General features: G+C 43.4%; 1 protein-coding gene across 5 annotated transcripts in view; it reads right to left on the bottom strand.

Moving 5' to 3' along the window:
- Nucleotides 1-24,792, bottom strand: part of mpripa (myosin phosphatase Rho interacting protein a) — a 206,182-nt gene that overhangs the window by 57,807 nt on the left and 123,583 nt on the right. For 3 of the 5 annotated variants that reach the window (XM_078240235.1, XM_078240236.1, XM_078240237.1), the window contains 2 exons: nt 9,379-9,580; nt 7,428-7,935 (listed from right to left, as the gene is read on the bottom strand). In XM_078240235.1, the coding sequence (XP_078096361.1) occupies nt 7,428-7,935; nt 9,379-9,580 (710 nt within the window). The remainder of the gene's footprint in view (nt 1-7,427; nt 7,936-9,378; nt 9,581-24,792) is intronic. The other 2 variants (XM_078240238.1, XM_078240239.1) reach the window with 1 other exon arrangement.

Here is a 24,792-nt window from a genome sequence, read left to right as displayed (position 1 = left end):
TGCTAAAGTATTAATTATCCCACTTGACTATCCAGTTTAATTCAATGCCCAATGAGAAAGCAAAGTATTTTTCTGCAAATTAAAATATTGTTAAGGAAAAATTAAAATAAAAACAACAATGAGACATAATTGTTTTTAAAGAAGAAAGCCAAGAAGGTTTTTACAAATGAGTATAGAGAGGTCAGTCATTCTGAAAACTGTTTCAGGGGAGTTTCAATTCAATCATCACTAATGTTCAAAGGGCCTATTTAAAGCAGCAGAGTTAAGGTCAAAGATTGCTGAATCTACATGAATGTGCCTTAACAATTTAAACAGAGGTGAAAAGTCAGGTGAAACACTTCAGAAGTCATGTTATTGCTTTGTGATTGTCCTCCAGGTAAGAAGTAGGTTAACCAGCCAAGCAAATGACACCCCTCCATAAAATAATGGCATGCTGCAATGTCACCAACAATATCTGCACCTTGCTTTACATGCTAAATTTTTACATCGCCCACACAGTCCAACCATCTCCTGTGACGTTCAATGGTATTACCATTGCTGTATTCCCCACCATTAACATTCTGCAGGTTATTACTGATCATAAATTGAACAGGACCAGCCATATAAATGCTGCGGCTATAAAAACAGATCGGAGGCTGGGAAATCTGTGGACTGCACTCACCTCCTGACACCCCAAAGTTTGTCCACCATCTACAAGGCACAAGTTAGTAGTGTGATGGAACACTCTCCACTTTTCTGGATGAGTGCAGTTCCAACAACACCCAACAAGATCAACACTATCCAGGGCACAGCAGTACATTTGATGGCACCCTATCCAGCACCTCCAACATACACTCGCTCCACCACCAACTCACGGTAACAGTAGTGTGTGCCAGGTGCATCGCAGCAATTCACTAAGGTTCCTTTGACAGCACCTTCAAACTTGCAACCTCTGCCACCAAGAAGGACAAGCCCAGCAGATACATGAAGCACCATTACCTGCAGGTTCCCCTCCAAGCCACACATCACCCTGACTTGGAACTGTATGACCGTTCCTTCACCTTCACTGGGTCAAAATCCTCAAACTTCCTTCTTAACTGGGTGTTTATACACTACAGGGACTGCAGCAGTTTAATAACGTGGTTCACCAACACCTTCTCAAGAATAATTAGCGATGGGCAATAAATGCTAGCCTAACCAGTGACACCCACATGCCATGAAATAATTTTTTAAAAGTGAAACTTGTTGGTTATTGCTGGTAACGCAGCCCTGCCTCAATTTCTCAGACATTTGATTTGTTGGACATATTTTATTAGTGGCAGAAGTTGGTTATCCTAAACAAACAAGACAGAAGTGGTGTGACTGAGGCCTCAGTACGTACAGTGCAGGAGGCCTTTTGATGCTTATCCAGGTTTTCGGGGAGCAAGACTATCAGTAGCTCTGATATTCGGTAGAATTCTTAAGACTGGATTTTTGTCTCCCAATAGAGGGGTGAATTGGGTCATAAAATGGTGAATTCCTCTGCCTTCCCAACTCCACATCATTTTTGTGTGCCATTTTCATGGGTAGGGAAGGCCTTGGTTGCAATATGCGCAGGCACCTCTTCAGAGGTTGAACATAGAACATTACAGCGCAGTACAGGCCCTTCGGCCCTCGATGTTGCGCCGACCAGTGGTACCAATCTAAAGTCCCTCTAATCTACACTATTCCAATATCATCCATATGTTTATCCAATAACCACTTGAACGCTCTCAACGTTGACGAGTCCACCACTGCTGCAGGCAGGGCATTCCACGCCCTTACTACTCTCTGAGTAAAGAACCTACCTCTAACATCTGTCCTATATCTCTAACCCCTCAATTTAAAGCTATGTCCCCTCGTGCTAGCCAACACCATCCGAGGAAAAAGGCTCTCACTATCCACCCTATCTAATCCTCTGATCATCTTGTATGCCTCTATTAAGTCACCTCTTAACCTTCTTCTCTCTAACGAAAACAACCTCAAGCCCCTCAGCCTTTCCTCATATGATTTTCCCACCAGACCAGGCAACATCCTGGTAAATCTCCTCTGCACCCTTTCCAACACTTCCACATCTTTCCTATAATACAGCGACCAGAACTGTACGCAATACTCCAAATGCGGCCGCACCAGAGTTTTGTACAGTTGCAGCATGACCTCCTGGCTCCGAAACTCAATCCCTCTACCAATAAAAGCTAACACACCGTACGCCTTCTTAACAACCCTATCAACCTGGGTGCCAACTTTCAGGGATCTATGCACATGGACACCCAGATCCCTCTGTTCATCCACAGTACCAAGTATCTTACCATTAGCCCAGTACTCTGTATTCCTGTTACTCCTTCCAAAGTGAATCACCTCACACTTTTCCGCATTAAACTCCATTTGCCACCTGCCAGCCCAGCTCTGCAGCTTATCTATGTCCCTCTGTAACCTGCCACTTCCCTCCGCACTGTCTACAACTCCACCGACTTTAGTGTCATCCGCAAATTTACTAATCCATCCTTCCACGCCCTCATCCAAGTCATTAATAAAAACGACAAACAGCAGTGGCCCCAAAACAGATCCTTGCGGTACACCACTAGTAACTGAACTCCAGGATGAATATTTCCCATCAACCACCACCCTTTGTTTTCTTACAGATAGCCAATTCCTGATCCAAACCACTAAATCACCCTCAATCCCATGTGTCCGTATTTTCTGCAAAAGCTTACCATGGGGAACCTTATCAAACGCTTTGCTGAAATCCATATACACCACATCAACCGCTTTACCCTCATCCACCTCTTTGGTCACCTTCTCAAAGAACTCAATAAGGTTTGTGAGGCACGACCTACCCTTCACAAAACCGTGCTGACTATCCCTAATCAAATTATTCCTTTCTAGGTGATTATAAATCCTATCTCTTATAATCCTTTCCAATACTTTGCCCACAACAGAAGTAAGGCTCACCGGTCTATAATTACCAGGGTTGTTCCTACTCCCCTTCTTGAACAAGGGGACAACATTTGCTATCCTCCAGTCTTCTGGCACTGTTCCTGTAGACAATGACGACACAAAGATCAAAGCCAAAGGCTCTGCAATCTCCTCTCGAGCCTCCCAGAGAATCCTAGGATAAATCCCATCCGGCCCAGGGGACTTATCTATTTTTACCCTTTCCAGAATTGCTAACACCTCCTCCTTATGAACATCAATCCCATCCAGTCCAACAGCCTGCATCTCAGTACTCCCCTCAACAACACTGTCCCTCTCCAGTGCGAATACCAACGACAAATATTCATTTAGTGCCTCTCCTATCTCTTCAGACTCCACGCACAACTTCCCACTCCTGTCCTTGACTGGCCATAATCTTACCCTAGTCATTCTTTTACTCCTGACATACCTATAGAAAGCTTTTGGGTTTTCCTTGATCCTACCCGCCAAAGACTTCTCATGTCCCCTCCTGGCTCTTCTTAACTCTTTCTTTAGGTCCTTCCTGGCTAACTTGTAACTCTCAAGCGCCCTAACTGAGCCTTCACGTCTCATCTTAACATAAGTCTCCTTCTTCCTCTTCACAAGAGATTCAACCCTATCAAACTGGGTGTCAGCTTTCAGGGATCTATGCACATGGACACCCAGATCCCTCTGTTCATCCACACTACCAAGTATCTTATCACACGTCTGCTTCCTCCCTGCCTGACAGGTACATATTTATCAAGGACACGTAGCAGCTGTTCCTTGAACAAGTTCCACATTACAATTGTGCCCATCCCCTGCAGTTTCCTTCCCCAACCTATGCCAGCTAAATCTCGCCTAATCGCATCATAATTTCCTTTCCCCCGACTATAACTCTTGCCCTTTGGTATATACCTATCCTTTTCCATTGCTAAAGTAAACGTAATCGAATTGTGGTCACTGTCACCAAAGTGCTCACCTACCTCCAAATCTAACACCTGGCCTGGTTCATTACCCAGTACCAAATCCAATGTGGCCTCACCTCTTTTTGGTCTATAAACATACTGCGTCAGGAAGCCTTCCTGCACACACTGGACAAAAACCGACCCCTCTAAAGTACTCGAACTATAGCTTTTCCAGTCAATATTTGTAAAGTTAAAGTTCCCCCAGTACAACTACCCTGTTACTTTCGCTCCTATCCAGAATCATCTTTGCAATCTTTTCCTCTACATCTCTGGAACTTTTCAGAGGTCTATAAAAAACTCCCAACAGGGTGACCTCTCCTTTCCTGTTTCTAACCTCAGCCCAAACTACCTCAGTAGACGAGTCCTTATCAAATGTCCTTTCTGCCACCGTAATACTGTCCTTGACTAACAATGCCACACCTCCCCCTCTTTTACCACCTTCCCTGCACTTACTGAAACATCTAAACCCCGGAACCTGCAACAACCATTCCTGTCGCTGCTCTATCCATGTCTCTGAGATGGCCACAACATCGAAATCCCAGGTACCAACCCATGCTGCAAGCTCACCCACCTTATTCCGGATGCTCCTGGCGTTGAAGTATACACACTTCAAACCGTCTTCCTGCCTGCCAGTACACTCCTGCGACTCTGAAACCTCATCCATGACCTCACTACTCTCAACCTACTGTACACCGGAGCTACAATTCAGGTACCCACCCCCCTGCTGGTTGGAACCCTTTGTGAGGGCCACTGGAGAATTGTATTTTCTCCTGCATACAATTGTCATGTGCTAATGAGGGTTTTGGAAACCCTAAAAAAAACGAACCACCTTGTAGACTGTTCAATCAGTGCTGCGGTGTTGGGAGCATTCTGAAAGGCAAGCGCAAAAAGACACTTTCAAATGTCACTATTAGATGCTGCAATGTGTTTTAATCCAGTGATTCATCACAGGGATCAGTCCTTCCATTGACCACCATTTTGTGTGTATTGTTATGTATTACAGAACTTTTTCCATTGTAGAAAGTGCCGCAAAACATTAGAAATGTAAAATAACCTGTCAGCATCTGCTGACATTTCTACTGTTGTGGATTAAATTAAGTGGCAGCTCTAACTGTTAACAATTGTTCGGCACAACTTGTGGGGCCGAAGGGCCTGTTTTGTGCTGTAGTATTCTATGTTTCTATTAATAGGATGGAGGGTTATAGGTAGGCCTAAAAGGGAGGGATATGTTCGGCTCAACTTGTGGGGCCGAAGGGCCTGTTTTGTGCTGTAGTTTTCTATGTTTCTAATACCCTGCTTTTCAAAGCTGAAAAAAAAATCAATGCATCAACTCCCATTCATTGACTGACATTCACTCTGTCAGTTTCAGGCAATATAGCTGGAAGATTTTGTCATGATCACTGCATCCATTATGAATGCTTGGCTGGGTTTCAAATGCTAATAATGGCTTGAGCTCAGAAGATGGTCTATTGAGTCAAAAACGATCAAAACTTTCAGGAGGCTATAATAACAGAATATGCTTTTGAGGTGTTTTCTTGTTTATTTACAGATCTAATTTGCACTTTTTTACACTGACGTAGTTTTTCTTTCTGGTATCAGTGTTAACGCGTTTCAATTCAGGGTTTTATTAGATTGTTAGAGGTTTGATTTTTTTTCCCCCAATTATTTTAAAATAATTCCCATTGCTGTTGCATAGCTCCTGAGGACTGTACAAACTTCATACTGGGTAAGTGGCTATGGAGAGTACATGGGGTCAGATGAGGTAATCTAAGGAGCATGGGGTGTGAGTAATGAGGTGGTAGAAGATGGCATGGGTGATCTGAGGGGCATGGGTGGCAGGACGATCTGAAGTGACATGGGGGTTGGATGCTGGGTATGGGGACGAAGGTGTGGTTTAGGGGATCTTTGAACGATACTGGGAGCTGGGCTGTTGTGTTGGAGAACTGAGGCATACCTTCTAACCAGCCTGCCTCCACACCCACATTCCTCACAGCTCACAAAAAGCTCTGCAAACTCGGCCCTTGTGTGAAAAGTTAAAAACCCCAGGCAAAGTCACAGACAAATCATTTGCACATTTCAGAAGATGCAAAAATGTCCAGGTCAGGTCTTTCCAGGCTCACAGAAAAAGCCAGCACTTACAGTCAATTAGAATCAGTTTCAGGAAACAGAGATTCAACACTCTCTGTCTCCACACTTCTCCAAGTCACAAAATTCCAGATTCAATTCTCACTTGAGAACAAAATTAAAGGCCGACACGCCAGTGCAGTACAGATGGAGTCCTGCACTGTCAGAGGTGTGCTCTTTCAGTTGCGATATTGAACCAAGGCCCCATCTGCCTACTCGGGTGGATGTAAATAAATCCTATGGTGCTATTTTGAAGAAGAGCAAAGGAGTTATCCCAGCCCTGGACAACATTTAATTCCCAATCAACATCACAAAAATAGATTATCTAGTCATTGTCACATTGCTGTTTGTGGGAGTTTGCTGTGCACAAATTAGTTGCCATGTTTCCTACATCACCACAGTGACTACACTTAAAAAGTACTTCATTGGTCATAAAGCTGGGAGACATCTGGTAGTCTTGAAAAGCTGCATATAAAATGCATGTATTTCTTTCAAGTTAATCTCCTCCAACAGGCCTACGAGACCACAGAGGCACTGAACAGTAACTTCACTTCCGTAACAGTCACTGAACCAGCTCAATATGCTGTACATGCCCACTAGTGAATTGAACTAAGACCAGAAGACAGGCAGCAAATCACAGGCCTGATCCTGCCACCTGCTGTGTGAAACATTTATGGCAGCATGTCATGGAATATGGAGGTAGACAAGTGAATAACTTCAACTTTTCTGAATCTCTTAATGACACTAGCAAAATTCACAAAGGTGTTTAACAACAACTGCTTATTTGATACCATGAAATAAGATTCTACAAGCAGCAACTGAGCTGTAGAGTAAAACATTCTCCTTTACATATCATGGCCTCAGCACAATAATGCTCCTGAATATCAGTGCCTTGAGTTATCACAGCTGGTTGTGAATGAACTCAGCACACTTAAAAAAGGATAAACATAGCAGTCACTGATACACAATACAGTACAACATGGAGACAGTACTAAAGCCCTCAATATAGTCAGTACCAGAGGCTGGGAACAAGCTCTAAGCTACTATCCCACGAGAGAATTATGCACAGAAGGAAGATCTGAAAAAAAAGTTAAAGAAATTGCAATAAGGAGTAATCTAAAACACATGCAAGATTCAAAAGCATCAGGAAGTAGAAACACCATGTTTGATGATCGCTTATTATATACCCTTTTACCCTCATATTTTCTTGAGGAAATAAATTTGTAATTTACTGAAGGCATATTCCAGTAGCTAAATCTTTTCAGATCCAGTGTGCATTCAAAATTCAAGGAAACAGTGGCTTAGTGCCTGTCCTTAGTCAGAAACTGCTGCTCTACAGGAATGGGTATGTAATAAGAGTCAGATTTTAATATCGACAATGAGTTTCCACCACCTTCAGTTTCTTACCTTCGTTCAGAACCAAACAAGCGTTCCAACTCCATTTTGCCAGGACTGCAGGTACGAAACCGCTGCTCCTGGTGCTCATCTACTCGAAAGGCCTTTTTGCTGCTGATCCTCCTGGCTTTGGGGATAACTGCCATTCTGGCATAGTCCAGATTGATCCTTGTAGCTGGGGAATGACATGACCCTTCCCCAACCCTGCCGTTTGAACTGGTTATGCTCGTCAGCATGGTACTGCTGGTCTCTGAGTCCAAGGAGCTCTGGGAAGAGCTAACACAAGAACCACTGCTGTGAAGGTTACCTGTTGGAGGGAAAGGATTGCTGTACAGGCTAGAGTGGCATGGTGTTACCATGCTATTCTCAGAGGAACTGTACCTGCTGGTGATGCTGCTTCCAGGAGGAGAGGTGAGGTGATTTGAGTCAGATTTCAGCTTCTCCAGGGAAAAATAGCCACTCTCCACACGCTTCTTCTGCTGGCTATCCACCTCATTACAATTAACCGCACTCTGGTTTTCTGTTCAGGAGGAAGACACAGAACTTGTTTAGAATCAGAATGTAAAGGTACAACAGAATTCCAACAAGGTAGCAGAGATAAAATGCTTAGAATACACTGCTATAAAAAAAAAGCAGTATTTTAATTCTCTCATCATAATCGAAAGAAAATGATGTTAGGAAACCTCCTTGTACCCCAAGTCTAATCAAGCAAGTCTATAACTAGATAAATTTTACTTGCACACCGTATAGTTCATATATTGGCAGAAATTGCATGAAAAACCTAATGCTCCTGTACAAAGAGGCTGTGATTACACAGCAATGAACGTGGGGGTGTGAACAAGAACACAGGGCAATGATATTTGCGTATTTCATTCAATCTGAAAGTAGATCCACGTTTGTGTTAGAGCAAAGTCCTGGAATTTCAATGATGTCACTGTAATAAGTGATTGAGCCAGTTTCAGCTCGATGAAAACGCAGGCCAATGGTTCCTGTAAATAAAAGCTAATTTTGAACAGAGACACCTGTTGACAGAAATTCTATCACTGCCTTGGGACAATCCAGGTTGCTTATTTACAGCTTTTGATTTAACAAACTCCACAGACTAACAATCAACTCTGTTTCTATATTTTACTCTTAATATTGTTAATAATTAAACGGCCTACAAATTAACCTGATTGTCTATTCCCTTTAACATACTCCTTAAAATCGCATTTCAGTAATTTAACTTTCTCAAACATTTTTAGAATTATTAGCAGAAGGATTTCTGGCAACTTTATTTAGTTGAAGTCCAGACTGTTTAACAAGGTGTTAGGAAATCGTGATAAAATGAAAAGCAAAGAAATACAATAATTGGAAATGTGTTCTGGTGGTCCTATGTTTAAAATAATAAACAAATTAAAAATAGAAACTGTAATAGATATAGGTTGGCTGTGTTGGCGGAACTACTATTTTGATATGTTGATAAGCCTAGCAACACTGTAAATAGATGTTTGCTTAGGGGAAGTATAGAAGGATCAAACATTAAGAGTTTAAGCAAAAATGATAGAAGTTCAGAGGAGAAGATGGGTAAGAATCTCACAATTATATTCTAAAAGTTGAACTCACAAAATGAAGGTAATTATGAGTAAATCCTGAGAAGGTTAGTTCAGATAAAGGAAGATCAAAAGGGAGAAACATTACATCAGAGGCACGGTCACCCTTTGCAAGTTAGCTATCAGAGCTCAGGTCACAGCAGGAAGTTTCATCAATTCCCAACTAGCCGTGCTTGAAGAAAAGCCTGTTTGAGAAACCCGTTGTTCTGTCCTAAGCCAGAATCAATGACTGATACACGAGGACACCAAGGTCTCACTGAGTATCCACCTCTCAATTTACACCCATTCAAATAATAATCTGCCTTCCTATTTTTGCTTCCAAAGTGGATAACCTCACATTTATCCACATTATACTGCATCTGCCATCTAACCTTTAGGCACTATTGCCGGTCCAGAAGACGTGAAAGCAGAAGACTGGTTCTGTGAAGGACTTTTCATCATGTTACTGATGACATGAAGATCTTTATTTTTCAGCTGTTCTTGTTCTTGCCAGAGTGTTGACCTGGTACTAGGGACCTTTTCAGCAATTGGCATACTGCTACTGGTAACTGCAACTTTAGCAGGTCCGGGCTCCTGTCAGAAGTGAAGTGAAAGTATCCATTTAAAATTTCCAAAAATATCCACTAATACTAAACACACATTAAATTATAAAATGCAAACTCTTGTTATGTTAATTATATCAAATAATAATGGGTACCAGAAAATAACCTGAAGAATGGAGTCTAAACAATCCCAAGTTTACAACGGCAAGACTTCAGCAGCTGAACCATTAATTAACTTGCAGCTTTGAAGCTGTGGGTTGATTATTCAGTGATTCTTAAACAAACTCTATTCAGATTCTACTACTGGCTTCACTAAATCCAAGGTAAAATAATTGATTGAGTGGCTTGTCATGCCTCTACCAAAATAATTAATCAGTTAGCTCTACCAATAAAACAGAATGTGGTTTGTACCAACATCAACTGCAGCATGGTCTCAAATGAATTACTCATGCACTAAGCTGCACCCCAATCAGGATCTCATAACATTGAACCCAACAGCAGCCCCACACCCAACACACACACACACTTCATTGGTCATAGTTATAAGTTGATGGAACCACCTCTGAATTTTTGTTAACTTTTAAAAATTTGCTGATGATATCAAACTGCAGGACAGAGGGTTCATGTGCCAAGTTTTTTAATGTGGCCAGTCATTTTCGTAGAATCCCTACAGTGCAGAAGGAGGCCATTCGGTCCATCAAGCCCACACCGACAACGATCCCACCCAGGCCCTATCCCTGTAACCCCATACACCCACTCTGCTAATCCCCCTGACACCAATGGACAATTTATCATGGCCAATCCACCTAACTCACACATCTTTTGAGAGAATGGTTGACAAACCAAATGGGGTCTTGGGCTTCATGAAGAGAAAAAATTAATATAAAAACAGGGAAGTTATGCTGAACCTTTATAAAAGCAGAAGTATTGTCTCAGCTCTGGTTTATACCATAGAAACAGGGGTATGCCATTTGGCCCATTGTTCAATAAGATTAAGGCTGATCTGCTTGTGACCTTAACTTCACTATAGGCCCTGACATCATTCCGGCAATAGTACTTAAGACTTGTGCTTCAGAACTTGCCGTACCCCTAGCCAAGCTGTTCCAACACAGTTACAATACTGACATTTACTTGACCAATTCCCACCCCATCAGTCTACTTTCAATCATCAGTCAAGTGATGGAAAGGGTCCTCAACAGTGCTATCAACTGACAGTTGCTCAGCAATAACGTGCTTGCTCACTGACTCTCAGGTTGGGTTTCACAAGGGTGATTCAGCTCTGGACCTCATTATAAACTTGGTTCAAGCATGGACAAAGGAGCTGAATTCCTGAAGTGTGGTGAGAGTGACTGCTCTTGACATCAAGGTAGCATTTGACTTAGTGTGGCATCAGGGAGCCGTAGCAAAACTGGAGTCAATGAGAATCAAAGGGGAAACCTCCACTAATTGAAGTAATATCGGGCACAAAGGAAGATGATTGTGGAGATTGGAAGTCAATTATCTGTTTCAGGACATCACTGCAGGAGTTTCTCAGGGTAGCATCCTAGGCCCAATCATCTTCAGTTACTTCATCAATAACCTTCCTCCATCATAAGGTCAGAAGTCCACAATGATGACTGCACAATGTTCAGCACCATTCACGACTCCTCAGATACTGAAGCAGTCAATGTCCAAATGCAATGGGATCTGGACAATGTCCAGGCTTGGGCTGACAAGTGGCAAGTAACATCACACCACACAAGTTCCGGGAAATGACCATCTCCAATAAGAGAAAATTGCCTGGGTATGTCCTGTGCACAAAAAACAGGACAAATCTAATCCTGACAATTATCACCCCATCAGTCCATTGTTGATCATCAGCGAAGTGAAGGAAGGGGTGGTAAACAGTGCTCCCAAGTAGCACTTATTCATAAACAACCTGCTCACTGACGTTCAGTTTGGGTTCTGCCAGAGTCTCTCAGTTGTTGACCTCGTTAGATGAGGATGTCATGGATAGCACAATGAGTTGGTCACAACCGCAAATTACTGAGGGGGGGGAGGGAATGGGTGACCACCAGACAAAGGAAAAGTGGGAAGACAGTACAGGGGTCCTCTGCAGTCATCTCCCTCCAAAACAGATATACCACTTTGGATATTGTTGGGGAGATGGCTCAACAGGGGAAGCTGGCAGCAGCCAGGTTCATGGCACCGTGGCTGGCTCTGTTGCGCAGGAGAGCAGAAAAGAGAGTGGCAGAGCTATAGTAATAGGCGATTCAATTGTAAGGGGAATAGACAGGTGTTTCTGCGGACACAACGAGACTCCAGGATGGTATGTTGCCTCCCTGGTGCAAGGGTCAAAGATGTCTTGAAGCGACTGCAGGAAATTTTGGAGGGGAAGGGTGAACAGACAGCTGTTGTGGTGCATATAGACACCAACGATATAGGTAAAAAACAGGGTGAGGTCCTACAAGCTGAATTTAGGGAGTTAGGAGTTAAACTAAAAAGTAGGACCTCAAAGGTAGTATAATCTCAGGATTGCTACCAGTGCCACGTGCTGGTCAGAGTAGGAATTTCAGAATAGCTAAGATGAATATGTGGCTTGAGAGATGACGCAAGAGGGAGGGATTCAAATCCCTGGGACATTGAAACCGATTCTGGAGGAGGTGGGACCAGTACAAATCGGATGGTTTGCACCTGGGCAGGACTGGAACCAATGTCCTAGGGGGAGTGTTTGCTAGTGCTATTGGGGAAGGTTTAAACTAATGTGGCAGGGCATGGGAACCGATGCAGGAAGACAGAGGGAAGTAAAGTGGGGACAGAAACAAAAGGCAGTAAGGGGAAAATGGAAGGCACAGAAATCAAAGGCAAAAATCAAAAAGGGCCACAGTACAGAGTAGAGACTGGGGTGAACTCAGTGAATGGGTTCAGTAAGGCCAAGAGAAATAAAACACAGGGAGAGTGTACAAAACATGACGGGACAGATAGTCTGAGAAAGCAGAGCAGACAGCAAGGGAAGTCTAGATTAAACTGCATTTATTTCAATGCAAGAGGGCAGTGCAGTTGATGTTGTCTACATGGACGTTAGCAAGACCTTTGACATATGGTAGGTTGTTGCATGAGGTTAAATCTCACAGGATCCAGGATGAGGTAGCCAATTGGATACAAAACTGGCTTGACCACAGAAGACAGAGGGAGGTTGTCAAGGATTGTTTTTCAAACTGGAGGCCTGTGACCAATCCAGTTTGAAAAACAACCCTCTACAACCACCCTCTGTCCTCAGGGATCGGTGCTTCATCTACTGTTATTTGTTATTTATATTAATGATTTGGATGAGAATTTATGGGGCGTGGTTAGTAAACTTGCAGATGACCATAAGACATAGGAGCGGAAGTAAGGCCATTCGGCCCATCGAGTCCACTCCACCATTCAATCATGGTTGATTTCAATTCCATTTACCCGCTCTCTCCCCATAGCCCTTAATTCCTCGAGAAATCAAGAATTTATCAATTTCTGTCTTGAAGACGCTCAACGTCTCGGCCTCCACAGCCCTCTGTGGCAATGAATTCCACAGACCCACCACTCTCTGGCTGAAGAAATTTCTCCTCATCTCTGTTCTAAAGTGACTCCCTTTTATTCTAAGGCTGTGCCCCCGCGTCCTAGTCTCCCCTGTTAATGGAAACAACTTCCCTACGTCCATCCTATCTAAGCCGTTCATTATCTTGTAAGTTTCTATCAGATCTCCCCTCAACCTCCTAAACTCCAATGAATATAATCCCACGATCCTCAGACGTTCATCGTATGTCAGGCCTACCATTCCTGGGATCATCCGTGTGAATCTCCGCTGGACCCGCTCCAGTGCCAGTATGTCCTTCCTGAGGTGTGGGGCCCAAAATTGCTCACAGTACTCCAAATGGGGCCTAACCAGTGCTTTATAAAGCCTCAGAAGTACATCCCTGCTTTTGTATTCCAAGCCTCTTGAGATAAATGACAACATTACATTTGCTTTCTTAATTACGGACTCAACCTGCAAGTTTACCTTTAGAGAATCCTGGACTAGGACTCCCAAGTCCCTTTGCACTTTAGCATTATGAATTTTGTCACCGTTTAGAAAATAGTCCATGCCTCTATTCTTTTTTCCAAAGTGTACGACCTCGCACTTGCCCACGTTGAATTTCATCAGCCACTTCTTGGACCACTCTCCTAAACCGTCTAAATCTTTCTGCAGCCTCCCCATTAAGATTGGTGGCATAGTGGACAGTGAAGAAGATTATCTAGGATTGCAACGGGATCTTGATCAATTGGGCCAGTGGACCGATGAATGGACATGGAGTTTGATTGAAATAAATGTGAGGTGATGCATTTTGGTAGATCAAATCGAGGAAGGACTTACTCAGTTAACAGTAGGGCGTTGGGGAGAGTTATAGAACAAAGAGATCTAGGAATACAGGTTCATAGCTCCCTGAAAGTGGAGTCACAGGTAGACAGGGTGGTGAAGAAGGCATTTGGCATGCTTGGTTTCATTGGTCAGAACATTGAAAACAGGAACTGGGACATCTTGTTGAAGTTGTACAAGACATTGGTACGGTCACACATAGAATATTGTGTGTAGATCTGGTCATCCTATTATAGAAAGGACATTATTAAAACTAGAAAGAGTGCAGAAAACACTTACGAGGATGCTACCGAGTCTTGATGGTTTGAGTTATAAAGAGGGGCTGGATAGACTGGGGCCATTTTTCCTAGAGCACAGGAGGCTTAGGGGTGACCTTATAGAGGTCTATAAAATAATGAGGGGCATAGATAAGGTAGATAGTCAACATCTTTTCCCAAAGGTAGGGGACTCTAAAACTAGAGGGCATAGTTTTAAAGTGAGAGGGGAGGGATAAAAAAGGGTCCAGAGGGGCAATTTTTTCATTCAGAGGGTGGTGTCTGGAACAAGCTGCCAGAGCCAGTAGTAGAGGTGGATACAATTTTGTCTTCTAAAAAGCACTTGGACAGTTACATGGGTAAGATGGGTATAGAGGGATATGGGCCAAATGCAGGTAATTGGGACTAGCTTAGTCGTAAAAACTGGGCGACGTGGACAAGTTGGGCCACAGGACCTGTTTCCATGCTGCAAACCTCTATGACTCTAATACTTTCTACTTGCCTAGATGAGTGCAGCTCCAACAACACTCGAGGGGCTCAACACCATCCAGGACAAAGCAGTCCAATTAATTGGCACCCCATCCAGCATCCACTCCCTCCACCACCAACTCACAGTGGTAACAGTGTATACCACCTACCAGATGAATTGCAACAACTCACTAAGGTTCCTTCAACAGCACTTTTCAAACCTGCAACCCGTACCACCTAGAAGGACAAGGGCAGCAGATGCACAGGAACAGCACTACCTGCAAATTTCCCTCCAAGTCCCACACCATCCTGACTTGAAAGTATATCATCATTCCTTCACTGTCGCTGTGTCAAAATGCTGGAGTTCTTTCCCTAACAGAAGTGTGCATGGCCCTACAAATAGATGCAGCAATTCAAGAAGGCAGTTCGCCACCGCCTTTTCAAGGGCAATTAGGGATGGACAATAAAATGATGGCCTAGTCAGCAACACCCAAATTACATGAAAGAGTAAAAAAGGGCCACTTTATGAGGCCATTGTTATTCTGCCGACAGTAGGGCAGCTTCCTGCTGATATTTTTGATAATAGGGCCCTAAATTTTTATTTTTTAATTTACTTACTTGGAGCCACCCAGAGGTTTTCTGCCTACCTCAGCAGCACCTATATCTCTCATGGGCACCACTGAGGCTCCAGAGCTGCCAGCTTCCTTTCTGGGCTTGCATCATCAGGAGCCTGTTTATTGTCCTTAGTTGATGGGAAGCCTCCATATGGCCTATTAGGAGGCTCAAGATGCACTTTTTGCTCCATGTCCAGCGAGCCAAGCCTGTAGTGCAATTGGGGTACACGGAGTTAGGGGTAAGGTGTTAGCGTGGATTGGGGATTGGCTATCTAACAGGAAGCAGAGAGTTGGGATAAATGGGTGCTTTTCTGGTTGGCAGTTGGTGACCAGTGGCGTGCCGCAGGGATCGGTGCTGGGGCCTCAATTGTTTACCATTTACATAGATGATCTGGAGGAGGGGACTGAATCTAGGGTATTCAAGTTTGCTGATGACACGAAGGTGAGTGGGAAAGCGAATTGCGTGGAGGACGCGGAAAGTCTGCAGAGAGATTTGGATAGGCTGAGCGAGTGGGCGAGGATCTGGCAGATGGAATATAACGTTAGCAAATGTGAGGTTATCCACTTTGGAAGAAATAATAGTAAATTGGAATATTATTTAAATGGAGAAAAATTACATCGTGCGACTGTGCAGAGGGACCTGGGGGTCCTTGTGCACGAATCGCAAAAACTCAGTCTGCAGGTGCAGCAGGCGATCAAGAAGGCGAATGGAATGTTGGACTTTATCGCGAGGGGGATAGAATATAAAAGTAGGGAGGTCTTGCTGCAACTGTACAGGGCACTGGTGAGGCTGCAACTGGAGTACTGTGTGCAGTTTTGGTCCCCTTATTTGCGAAAGGATATATTGGCCTTGGAGGGAGTGCAGAGAAGGTTCACCAGGTTGATACCGGAGATGAGGGGTGTAGCTTATGAGGAGAGATTAAACAGATTGGGTTTGTACTCGTTGGAGTTTAGAAGGATGAGGGGTGATCTTATAGAGACATATAAGATAATGAAGGGGCTGGATAGGGTAGAGGTGGAGAGATTCTTTCCACTTAGAAGGGAAACCAGAACTAGAGGGCACGGCCTCAAAATAAGGGGGGGCCGGTTCAGAACAGAGTTGAGGGGGAACTTCTTCTCTCAGAGGGTAGTGAATCTCTGGAATTCTCTGCCCATTGAAGTGGTGGAGGCTTCCTCGTTGAATATGTTTAAATCACAGGTAGCCAGTTTTCTGATCGATAAGGGAATTAGGGGATATGGGGAGCATGCGGGTAAGTGGAACTGATTCGCTTCAGATCAGCCATGATCTTGTTGAATGGCGGGGCAGGCTCGAAGGGCCAGATGGCCTACTCCTGCTCCTATTTCTTATGTTCTTATGTTCTTAATTCAGCCCTATGACTCTGTGAGCAGAATTTTACAGTCCCTTGACAGTGGTTTAAATTGATTTCTTAAGGCTGCTTCCTGCCTGGCCTCAATTTTGAGCCTTGTGAGAGGAGTTCAGAGATAGGGGCAAGCCCAACTGCTCACCCTGCTAGGGTCTCAGGTGGAAACTATGGAGGGGTGTGCCACCCTCAAGGGCTCTTTCCACATGTGGCACCTCTTCCCACCCCTGGAGCATTTATAACTTTGAGCTTTTGTGATGGAATGCATTCCCCTTGGATGAAGCAGCGAGAAATCCCATCTGAAAAACCCTACCTTAATTTCAGATACCTTCTATTTTTCCCAAACAGAAAGGCTTATAACTTAACTTTTCTTTGCTTATCTATAGTGAAGAGCAGATTTCAAATCAGAGAATGATACAGCACAGAAGAGGGCATTTGACTCATTGTGCCTGTGCTGGATCTTCTAAAGAGCTATGCAATTAGCCCCTTTTGACATAGCACTGCACATTTTTCCCCTTCAAGTACTTATTCAATTCCCTTTTGAAATTATTATTGAAACTGCTTCCATCGCACTTTCAGGCAGCGCATTCACAACATAACATCTAATAGCAACAACATGGAAGAAATTAGACAGCGATTTGGACCCTGTGGGTAGAATTTTCCAGTCCTGCTTATGGTAGGTCTGTGGCAGATGGGAACAGAAAATTTGGAGAGATACCCATGCCAGTGATCCGCTACACTAGCAGAGATTACTGTGCTCACTGGTTTCCTCTGTCCTCCAGGAGGGTATCTTCTGCGGGACTTAAGGCAGGACTGCAAACGAGACAGCAACTAAGGGCACAGGGAGGTTGTGGAAGGATGACAGAGACACAGGGGACAATGGGCACTGATGGGGTTGGAGAAAGGAGGGGATGCAAACAATAATCCACAGAGGGGAGACAAAGTAGTTTGTGAGGAGCCTAGGACTGCACTCAGGGACCCTTTCTGGGGGCACCTGACACTGTATGAAGTCTCACCATTAAAATGGAAAAAAAGGAAACTTCCTTAAGAAGGTGCAATTGGAGCCACTGCTTTTTGTTGTGCTTTAACAAGAGACTGCAGCAGTCAGTGGCTGCACAATACAGACACTCCATTTGAGGTTTAACAATGAGGTATGTGAGTTTGAAAAATGCAGGCAGCCATTAAATAAGCACAGCTTCTGCATATCTGCCATCACCTATGAAAGTCTCTAATGTGCTTTCTCCAACTTGCATTGATGATGGGCCATAGGCCTTTCAGTCATTGCTGAAGTGCAAGTTGACCTTCATTGGCACAAAAAAATCATAGATTGCAAAAGTGCCTTTGGTAAGGTGGTGCATTTCATTAATCTGTTCAAACCTCTCCCAAACTCTGTGGGACTGAGGTGTCAAGGGCCAGAGTTGACATCATGGACACCTAGATATGTAACTGTGCACCTCAGCTGTGAGGTTGTTTCAATGAAAAGCTAGTAGTGCAGACACAGCTCTAGGGCATGAATTTGACTTTCTGTATGTGAGTGTGAGGTGAACTATATTTGCTCAGTGTTCATTAATTTCTTGCATCTATCAGTCCGAGAAAGGAGCAGGTTTGAATAATGGAGCGTGCGCTCAATGCTGCCTCCACGATGGCAGTGATCCAATTGAGGAAGAGGAGAACGGCCCAGTGCTGCTTAGCCCAGCTTTGAGAGGAGGCCTAGCCACAGGCCATGTCTGAGGGAGCCCTAGCAACACCTAGAGAATGAGGAGGTTAGACCCATCCCACAGAGGCCTCGCACGATCAAGAGTCTACCAAAGAAGACTTTCCTACTTAAAAATGAGCAACAGGCAATAGCATGCATGTCTGCGCTTATCAAGAGAGGTGGTGGATCATGCAACATTCTGCAAGAGGATCTAATGGCCCAAAGCACCAATCCTTGATGTTCATTTAAAGAAAGGGTTTCACTCCATCAATGTTCAACTGGTGTGCAATCATCATAAGCACATCAGCACATCATGCACTTTTGTGCGAGGTACCCTAGGAGTTGCCATGGTTCAGAGATCCAAGTCATTCTGAAGTGCCTCATGTTCAAAGGGACTCAGTGAATGCAGGAATGGCTGTTTGGGGATAAAAGATCCCGCTCAAATGATGGCTCATGATGTTACTGCAACATCCTCAAAGTCATAATTTGGGAGAGGGGGGCAGAGGCAATCATTATCAAAATGCTTCCCCCGTGCACCAGCCCCTAAACAATCACATACTATCCCCTCTTATCCTTTACACAGTTCTCCAGGTTAAAAGGCACATTCTTCTAAACTAAAACCACAACCCTCGGCTATTAGTCGAGAATGAGGCAAAAATCACCTGTCCACCCAGTCCCAATTTCTTCAGTTTCAGGTGCTCCTTGTCATCTAGGTGAGTTTCCTGCAACAAAGCTATGTCAACTTTCTCCTTTTTAAGGGAAGATAACGTATCTTTTCTTTTATTAGGAAGATGTAACCCTGTATATTCCAGGAACAAAGTTTCAAAGTAACTACTGCCATTGCTTATTCAACCATAGAGAGTATAGGATTTTGACTCAAAGAAAATTACCTACCCGCCAAAGAATTTCCCACCCGACTTGGATGTGCACCAAAACATTATTCATCTCCAGCGATACAAGCACCAGTGACACATTATAAAGTATTTTTCCACAATGCAAAACTTGTCTGTACCCTTTCAGGAACCAATTAACGATTCTTTAACCCCAGAGTAATAGAAAAAATGCAAAACCATTAGTTCTAAGGAGGTTTTCCTCATTAAATGGGAGACCCTGCAGAGGTATACCTCCAAATCTTCCATAATTGCACCTCACCAAAAAACAGGCAAGATATGCCATGCAAAGGGTGATAGTAGAATGTCCTTCTGTATTCCAACTCCTCCTATTATGACTTAAGCCACTCACCCGCCTCCTAGTAGTGGTGCTACTCATGTTTATCATGATCAGTGCAACGGAGACCATAAAACACATACCACCATTATAAGCGTACAGATGAAAAGAAAGGGAGAAGGATATTTTTACATTGGCCCAGTTTCGTATAATCTGCACAACGTACTTCATAACTAGGAAGAGCATGCTGAAGAATGTTTTCCATCAAGGACAAATCGGCCCTACTCCTCCTTTTACCAACTCTTTACTATTTACCATAGAAGGCCTTGGGACTCCTCTTTATGTTGGCTGCCAATTTTTTTCTCACAAACCCTCTTTGCTTCTCAAAGGTGCTTTTTCACCTCCCCGCTGAACCTTCTGTATTCCTCATGGTTCCCAATTGTATTTTCTACCTGACACCTGTCATTAGCACACATTTTCTTCCTTATTTTAGTTCCCATCTCCTTTTTCATCCATATATTTCTGGATTTGGGCGCCTTACCTTTCCCTTTTGAAGGACGGTACCTTGACTGTGCCCAAATCATTTGTTTTTTTTGAAGGTAGCATGATGCTGAGCCCAAAATAAAATTGAACATTTGAAATTAAAGAATTGGGCACTTTAAATTAAACTACAGTCGGCTCCAGCAATTAGCCTGCAGAAAATTGGACCTGGCCAAAGTTCGGATATACAGAACTCAGACAGGCTGCCGAGGCATGTCTGCATCCACCCTATTGATAACCCATCAAGTGATCATCACTCCTTTTTGATGTGCAACAGCCTATTGTCCGCGGTCCCCGACCCCACTGGCAGAAGGCCAAGGCCACAGGGGGATAAAAATAGGCAATCCAGACATCTTGGGAATGAACACTCGAGATGGGAGATGACGGAGACCAGACCAGAGAAAGAAGGAAGGAAGCAAGCATGGAAGAAATGGCCAGCAAGAATCACCTTTGCAAAGATGAACCAGAGGGACTCACAGACCAGATCTATAGCCTACCAAGCCATCTTAGAGGGTAGTATAGCTGAATCCTGGATGTTTCTTGTATACGTAGTGGTAATTTACGGGTTAACTATATTTAATAAAGTTTGTTGCATTCTATCTGTGTCTGTCCTTTGTTCTTCTCATAAATAAAGGCACCTGGGTAAAACTTTGATTAAGAAGCTAGTTGACGTATCTGAATTGGACAAGTCAAATTCATGCCCTAGAGCTGTGTCTGCACTACTAGCTTTTCATTGAAACAACCTCACAGCTGAGGTGCACAGTTACATATCTAGGTGTCCATGATGTCAACTCTGGCCCTTTCCCCCCTGCCCCCAATCTATTGTTCCAGTCTAACTGGCCCAGCTCCATTCTTGCCCCATTGAAGTCGGCTCTCCCGTTTGAAATTTGGCATTCAGATATGCTGGCGAGATACCCGCCCCACCATGGAATACACACCCTAGGTGTATTATTAAGAGGTCAGAAGATATGCTGTGGGTTCCCGCTGGTCTCGGCAAAGGTAACATTCCCCATTCCCACCATGGGACTTAGCCCCAGATAGGAGAATTCCGCCCTCTAAGACAGTTAGTCAAGCAACTAGATCGCTGGGAACGCATGGGAGTTCCAGGGACTGATCAAGCAATCAGATCTCAGCCAAGAATAGTCATAACCACAGTACCCACAGTACAGAGCAAACTAATTTCACAGTCTCAAGGTAAGTTTGCCTTTGTTGACAAAACTCATCTCTGAGTCAGAACATTGTGGATTCAAGACTTCAGCACATTATAATGCAAAACTGAAGATTGCTGCACTATCCCATTGCAGAGGGATAAACTTTTTAAAAAACTTAGGTTCCAGCCATCTGTTGAGGAGAAAAAACATGTTTTCCAACTGGCTTGGCTAACATTCCTTCCTCACCAATAATTGATTAACTGATTTTTCAACTCATTACTGTTTATGCAATCTTATTCAATCCAAACTGGTTGCTATATTTGACTACAATCACCATAATTTCAGTAGTAATTATTTGTATGTCAAGCACATTAAGAAATTTCAAAACATGTATAAATCATAACTCATACATATTGTATAAATGCTTACCAACAACATCTAATCAGAATTTAAACACAATTACTGTGACAGTTCCTCACTGATCAAGTGCTGCTGATGGGAACAGGATCACTGAAATGGCTATTTTGCAATGTGAATAAAGATTGTGAGCAACAGGATGTTTTGATGGTCTATAAAAGAAAGTAAGCCGTGGGATTGTTGAACAAGGGAGATCTGGGGTTTTATTTACAGGAACTGGAGTTGAACAATGCAGACAACCATCTGGAATATGTATGAGCTGGTTGCCTCCTCCTGAGGTGCTCACTGAATCCTTGGTAACAAGGACTGTGCTCTCACGATGGATGGTTATAGCAGATGCAACAGACCATCAAGAATCAGGACAGTGACTCCGATAAGTACTGTGGCATCAGCACCCCAATCAGCTGCTTGATGATTTTGCTCATGGCAACATAGCTCATAATGCTGGCCACATGTAGTTGGGTTGTAGGGGGAGTCATTAGTTAGCTGTAGAGCAACAGATAGTCCTTATATTCCAGCAGTGACTCTTTAGTTTGCTGGACAGTGGTTATTCATCAATATGATGTGCTGAGCATGGTCGCACACCAACCCTACACCGATTGTGTGGTAATCTATATGGTTTGAATACATCTTGCTAGGTGCCATTGACTGTACACACATTAAGTAGAGTGGCAATGTCAAAATGAAAAGTCTGACATCGCTATCTACTCTGCATATTGTGTGTGCATATATGTAATGTCTTCACCAAGGTGGCATCCACCCTTGATCTGTGCCAATATGTTTTAAATGGGTGGATGATGGAGTTTTTCTGCTCTGGATCACTGTTCAGTAGTTTGTGCTGGAAAGTGCCTTGTAGATACTGGATAAAGATACAACAGGGGTTGGTTATACAGGATTTTGCCTAGATACCTAATATAAAATAATGAATATCAGTTTTTAAACAATGGCTGTTGTATGATTCTATTTTTACCGCAAATCCTTTATACAATTTCAGCGATGCCATTCAACGCTATTTACAATAGAATGACTATTATGCCTGAAATGTTCTGACCTCCTCTGCCCAGAACGCCACCTCCTGTGCTCCCCCCCCAACCCCCACCCACAGTCCCATCATTATTTTTAAATTCCTTCCTGCTTGAAAATGTAACAAGCCACAATGTGCCAGATCAGATTATTATTTCTGAGCTGTATGAAATGCATTTGATCTGCAATCCTCACCATCATTGGTAAAGTAGATCTGTAACATTCGGCACTGGCAATACAAAGACATTTATTTGTATTGTCAACCTTGGCAACAGAAAGACTGACACGATACACATCAGCAATAATGTGAATCAACAAAGCAGAGAAATGACAATCGATAACTGACACTGTTTACACAGGCAAATCCACACCAACTAGTACAGGGTACACAGACATCCATATTAACCAGAATTGGCAACATCTACAGCAGCAACTCACACAGGCATAACAAGCACAGTAAGTGAAGAGATATTCAATTTATTAAATTGAATGTCTCAAGTTTTTTCTAATTAGCCTTTGAGATACATAGTAGCTGATCAATAGATACATCTGATATAAACACAAAACAAGAGATATCAAGCCAAAGGGAAACGGAACCTGTTACTGGGAAAACGTGGATAGAACATAGAACAGTACAGCACAGAACAGGCCCTTCGGCTCACGATGTTGTGCCGAGCTTTATCTGAAACCAAGATCAAGCTATCCCACTCCCTATCACCCTGGTGTGCTCCATGTGCCTATCCAATAACCGCTTAAATGTTCCTAAAGTGTCCGACTCCACTATCACTGCAGGCAGTCCATTCCACACCCCAACCACTCTCTGCGTAAAGAACCTACCTCTGATATCCTTCCTGTATCTCCCACCACGAACCCTATAGTTATGCCCCCTTGTAATAGCTCCATCCACCCGAGGAAATAGTCTTTGAACGTTCACTCTATCTATCCCCTTCATCATTTTATAAACCTCTATTAAGTCTCCCCTCAACCTCCTCCGCTCCAGAGAGAACAGCCCTAGCTCCCTCAGCCTTTCCTCATAAGACCTACCCTCCAAACTAGGCAGCATCCTGGTAAATCTCCTCTGCACTCTTTCCAGCGCTTCCACATCCTTCTTATAGTGAGGTGACCAGAACTGCACACAATATTCCAAATGTGGTCTCACCAAGGTCCTATACAGTTGCAGCATAACCCCACGGCTCTTAAACTCCAACCCCCTGTTAATAATTGATAACTAACCTAATTGATAGGTTCATCAATTTTAAAAGAAGGAACTTGCAGTTATATAGCACCTGGCACAACCTCAGGATGTCCAAAAGAGTTTTACAGTCAATCAAATACTTCTGAAGTGTAGTCACTTTTGAAAGGAAATACAGCAGCCAAAATACAGACAGGCAGGCTCCACAAAGGACAATACAGATAGGCAAAGCCACCAGAGAGAGCTGCATCATGCCTTGGGGTATTTTACATCCACCAAAAGAGCAGACAGAATGGTTTAACCTCTTATTTGAAAGATGGCAACAATGGTGGTGAATCATCCCCCCCCCCCCCGGCATTTTCCCTTCTCCTGTATTGAGCAGCCCAGTGCAGCAATGTTATTGCAAGTGTCAGAGCCAAATTCAGTGCATGTGTCTCCAGGGAGATTTTGCCTCATAGAAATTCAATCTGTTCAGTCTCTCAGAGGTCAGCTTTCTCAATAACGGTCAAGCAGGTTGAAATTATCTTCAGGAACTTGATGTTGATTTTTTTATAAAAAATGTCTATTGATAGAAATAGACCATTGAGCCACGTTTGCCTCATTCAAGGTACTCATCTACTCCCCAGAAACTATACTTGAGAACAGGATACATGGGCTACTTAACAGGAAGCAAATCTCATTTATTCAGGAGAGCTGAACATTAGTAGCACCACAAACAACAAAAAGTGCACTAGGAGTAATCAAATAGCATCCCAGGTCGCATTGAAAATTAGATCTGAAGCTCTTCCATTATTCTATTTAAGCATACATGTTTAAATGGTAAACGCACAATAGGGTGGAATCTGAAACAAAAACAGAAAAATGCTGGAAAATCTCAGCAGGTCTGACAGCATCTGTGGAGAGAGAGTAGAGCCAACATTTCGGTTCTAAATGACCCTTCATCAGAGCATTTCTCTTTATATTTAAATAGTCCAGGTTGTATTTCTGG

This window comes from Mustelus asterias, chromosome 23 (assembly GCF_964213995.1).
Source record: "Mustelus asterias chromosome 23, sMusAst1.hap1.1, whole genome shotgun sequence".
Lineage (NCBI taxonomy): Eukaryota > Metazoa > Chordata > Chondrichthyes > Carcharhiniformes > Triakidae > Mustelus > Mustelus asterias.
The sequence above is the reverse complement of the archived record's forward strand: the minus strand, read 5'-3'. Positions and strand labels throughout refer to the sequence as shown.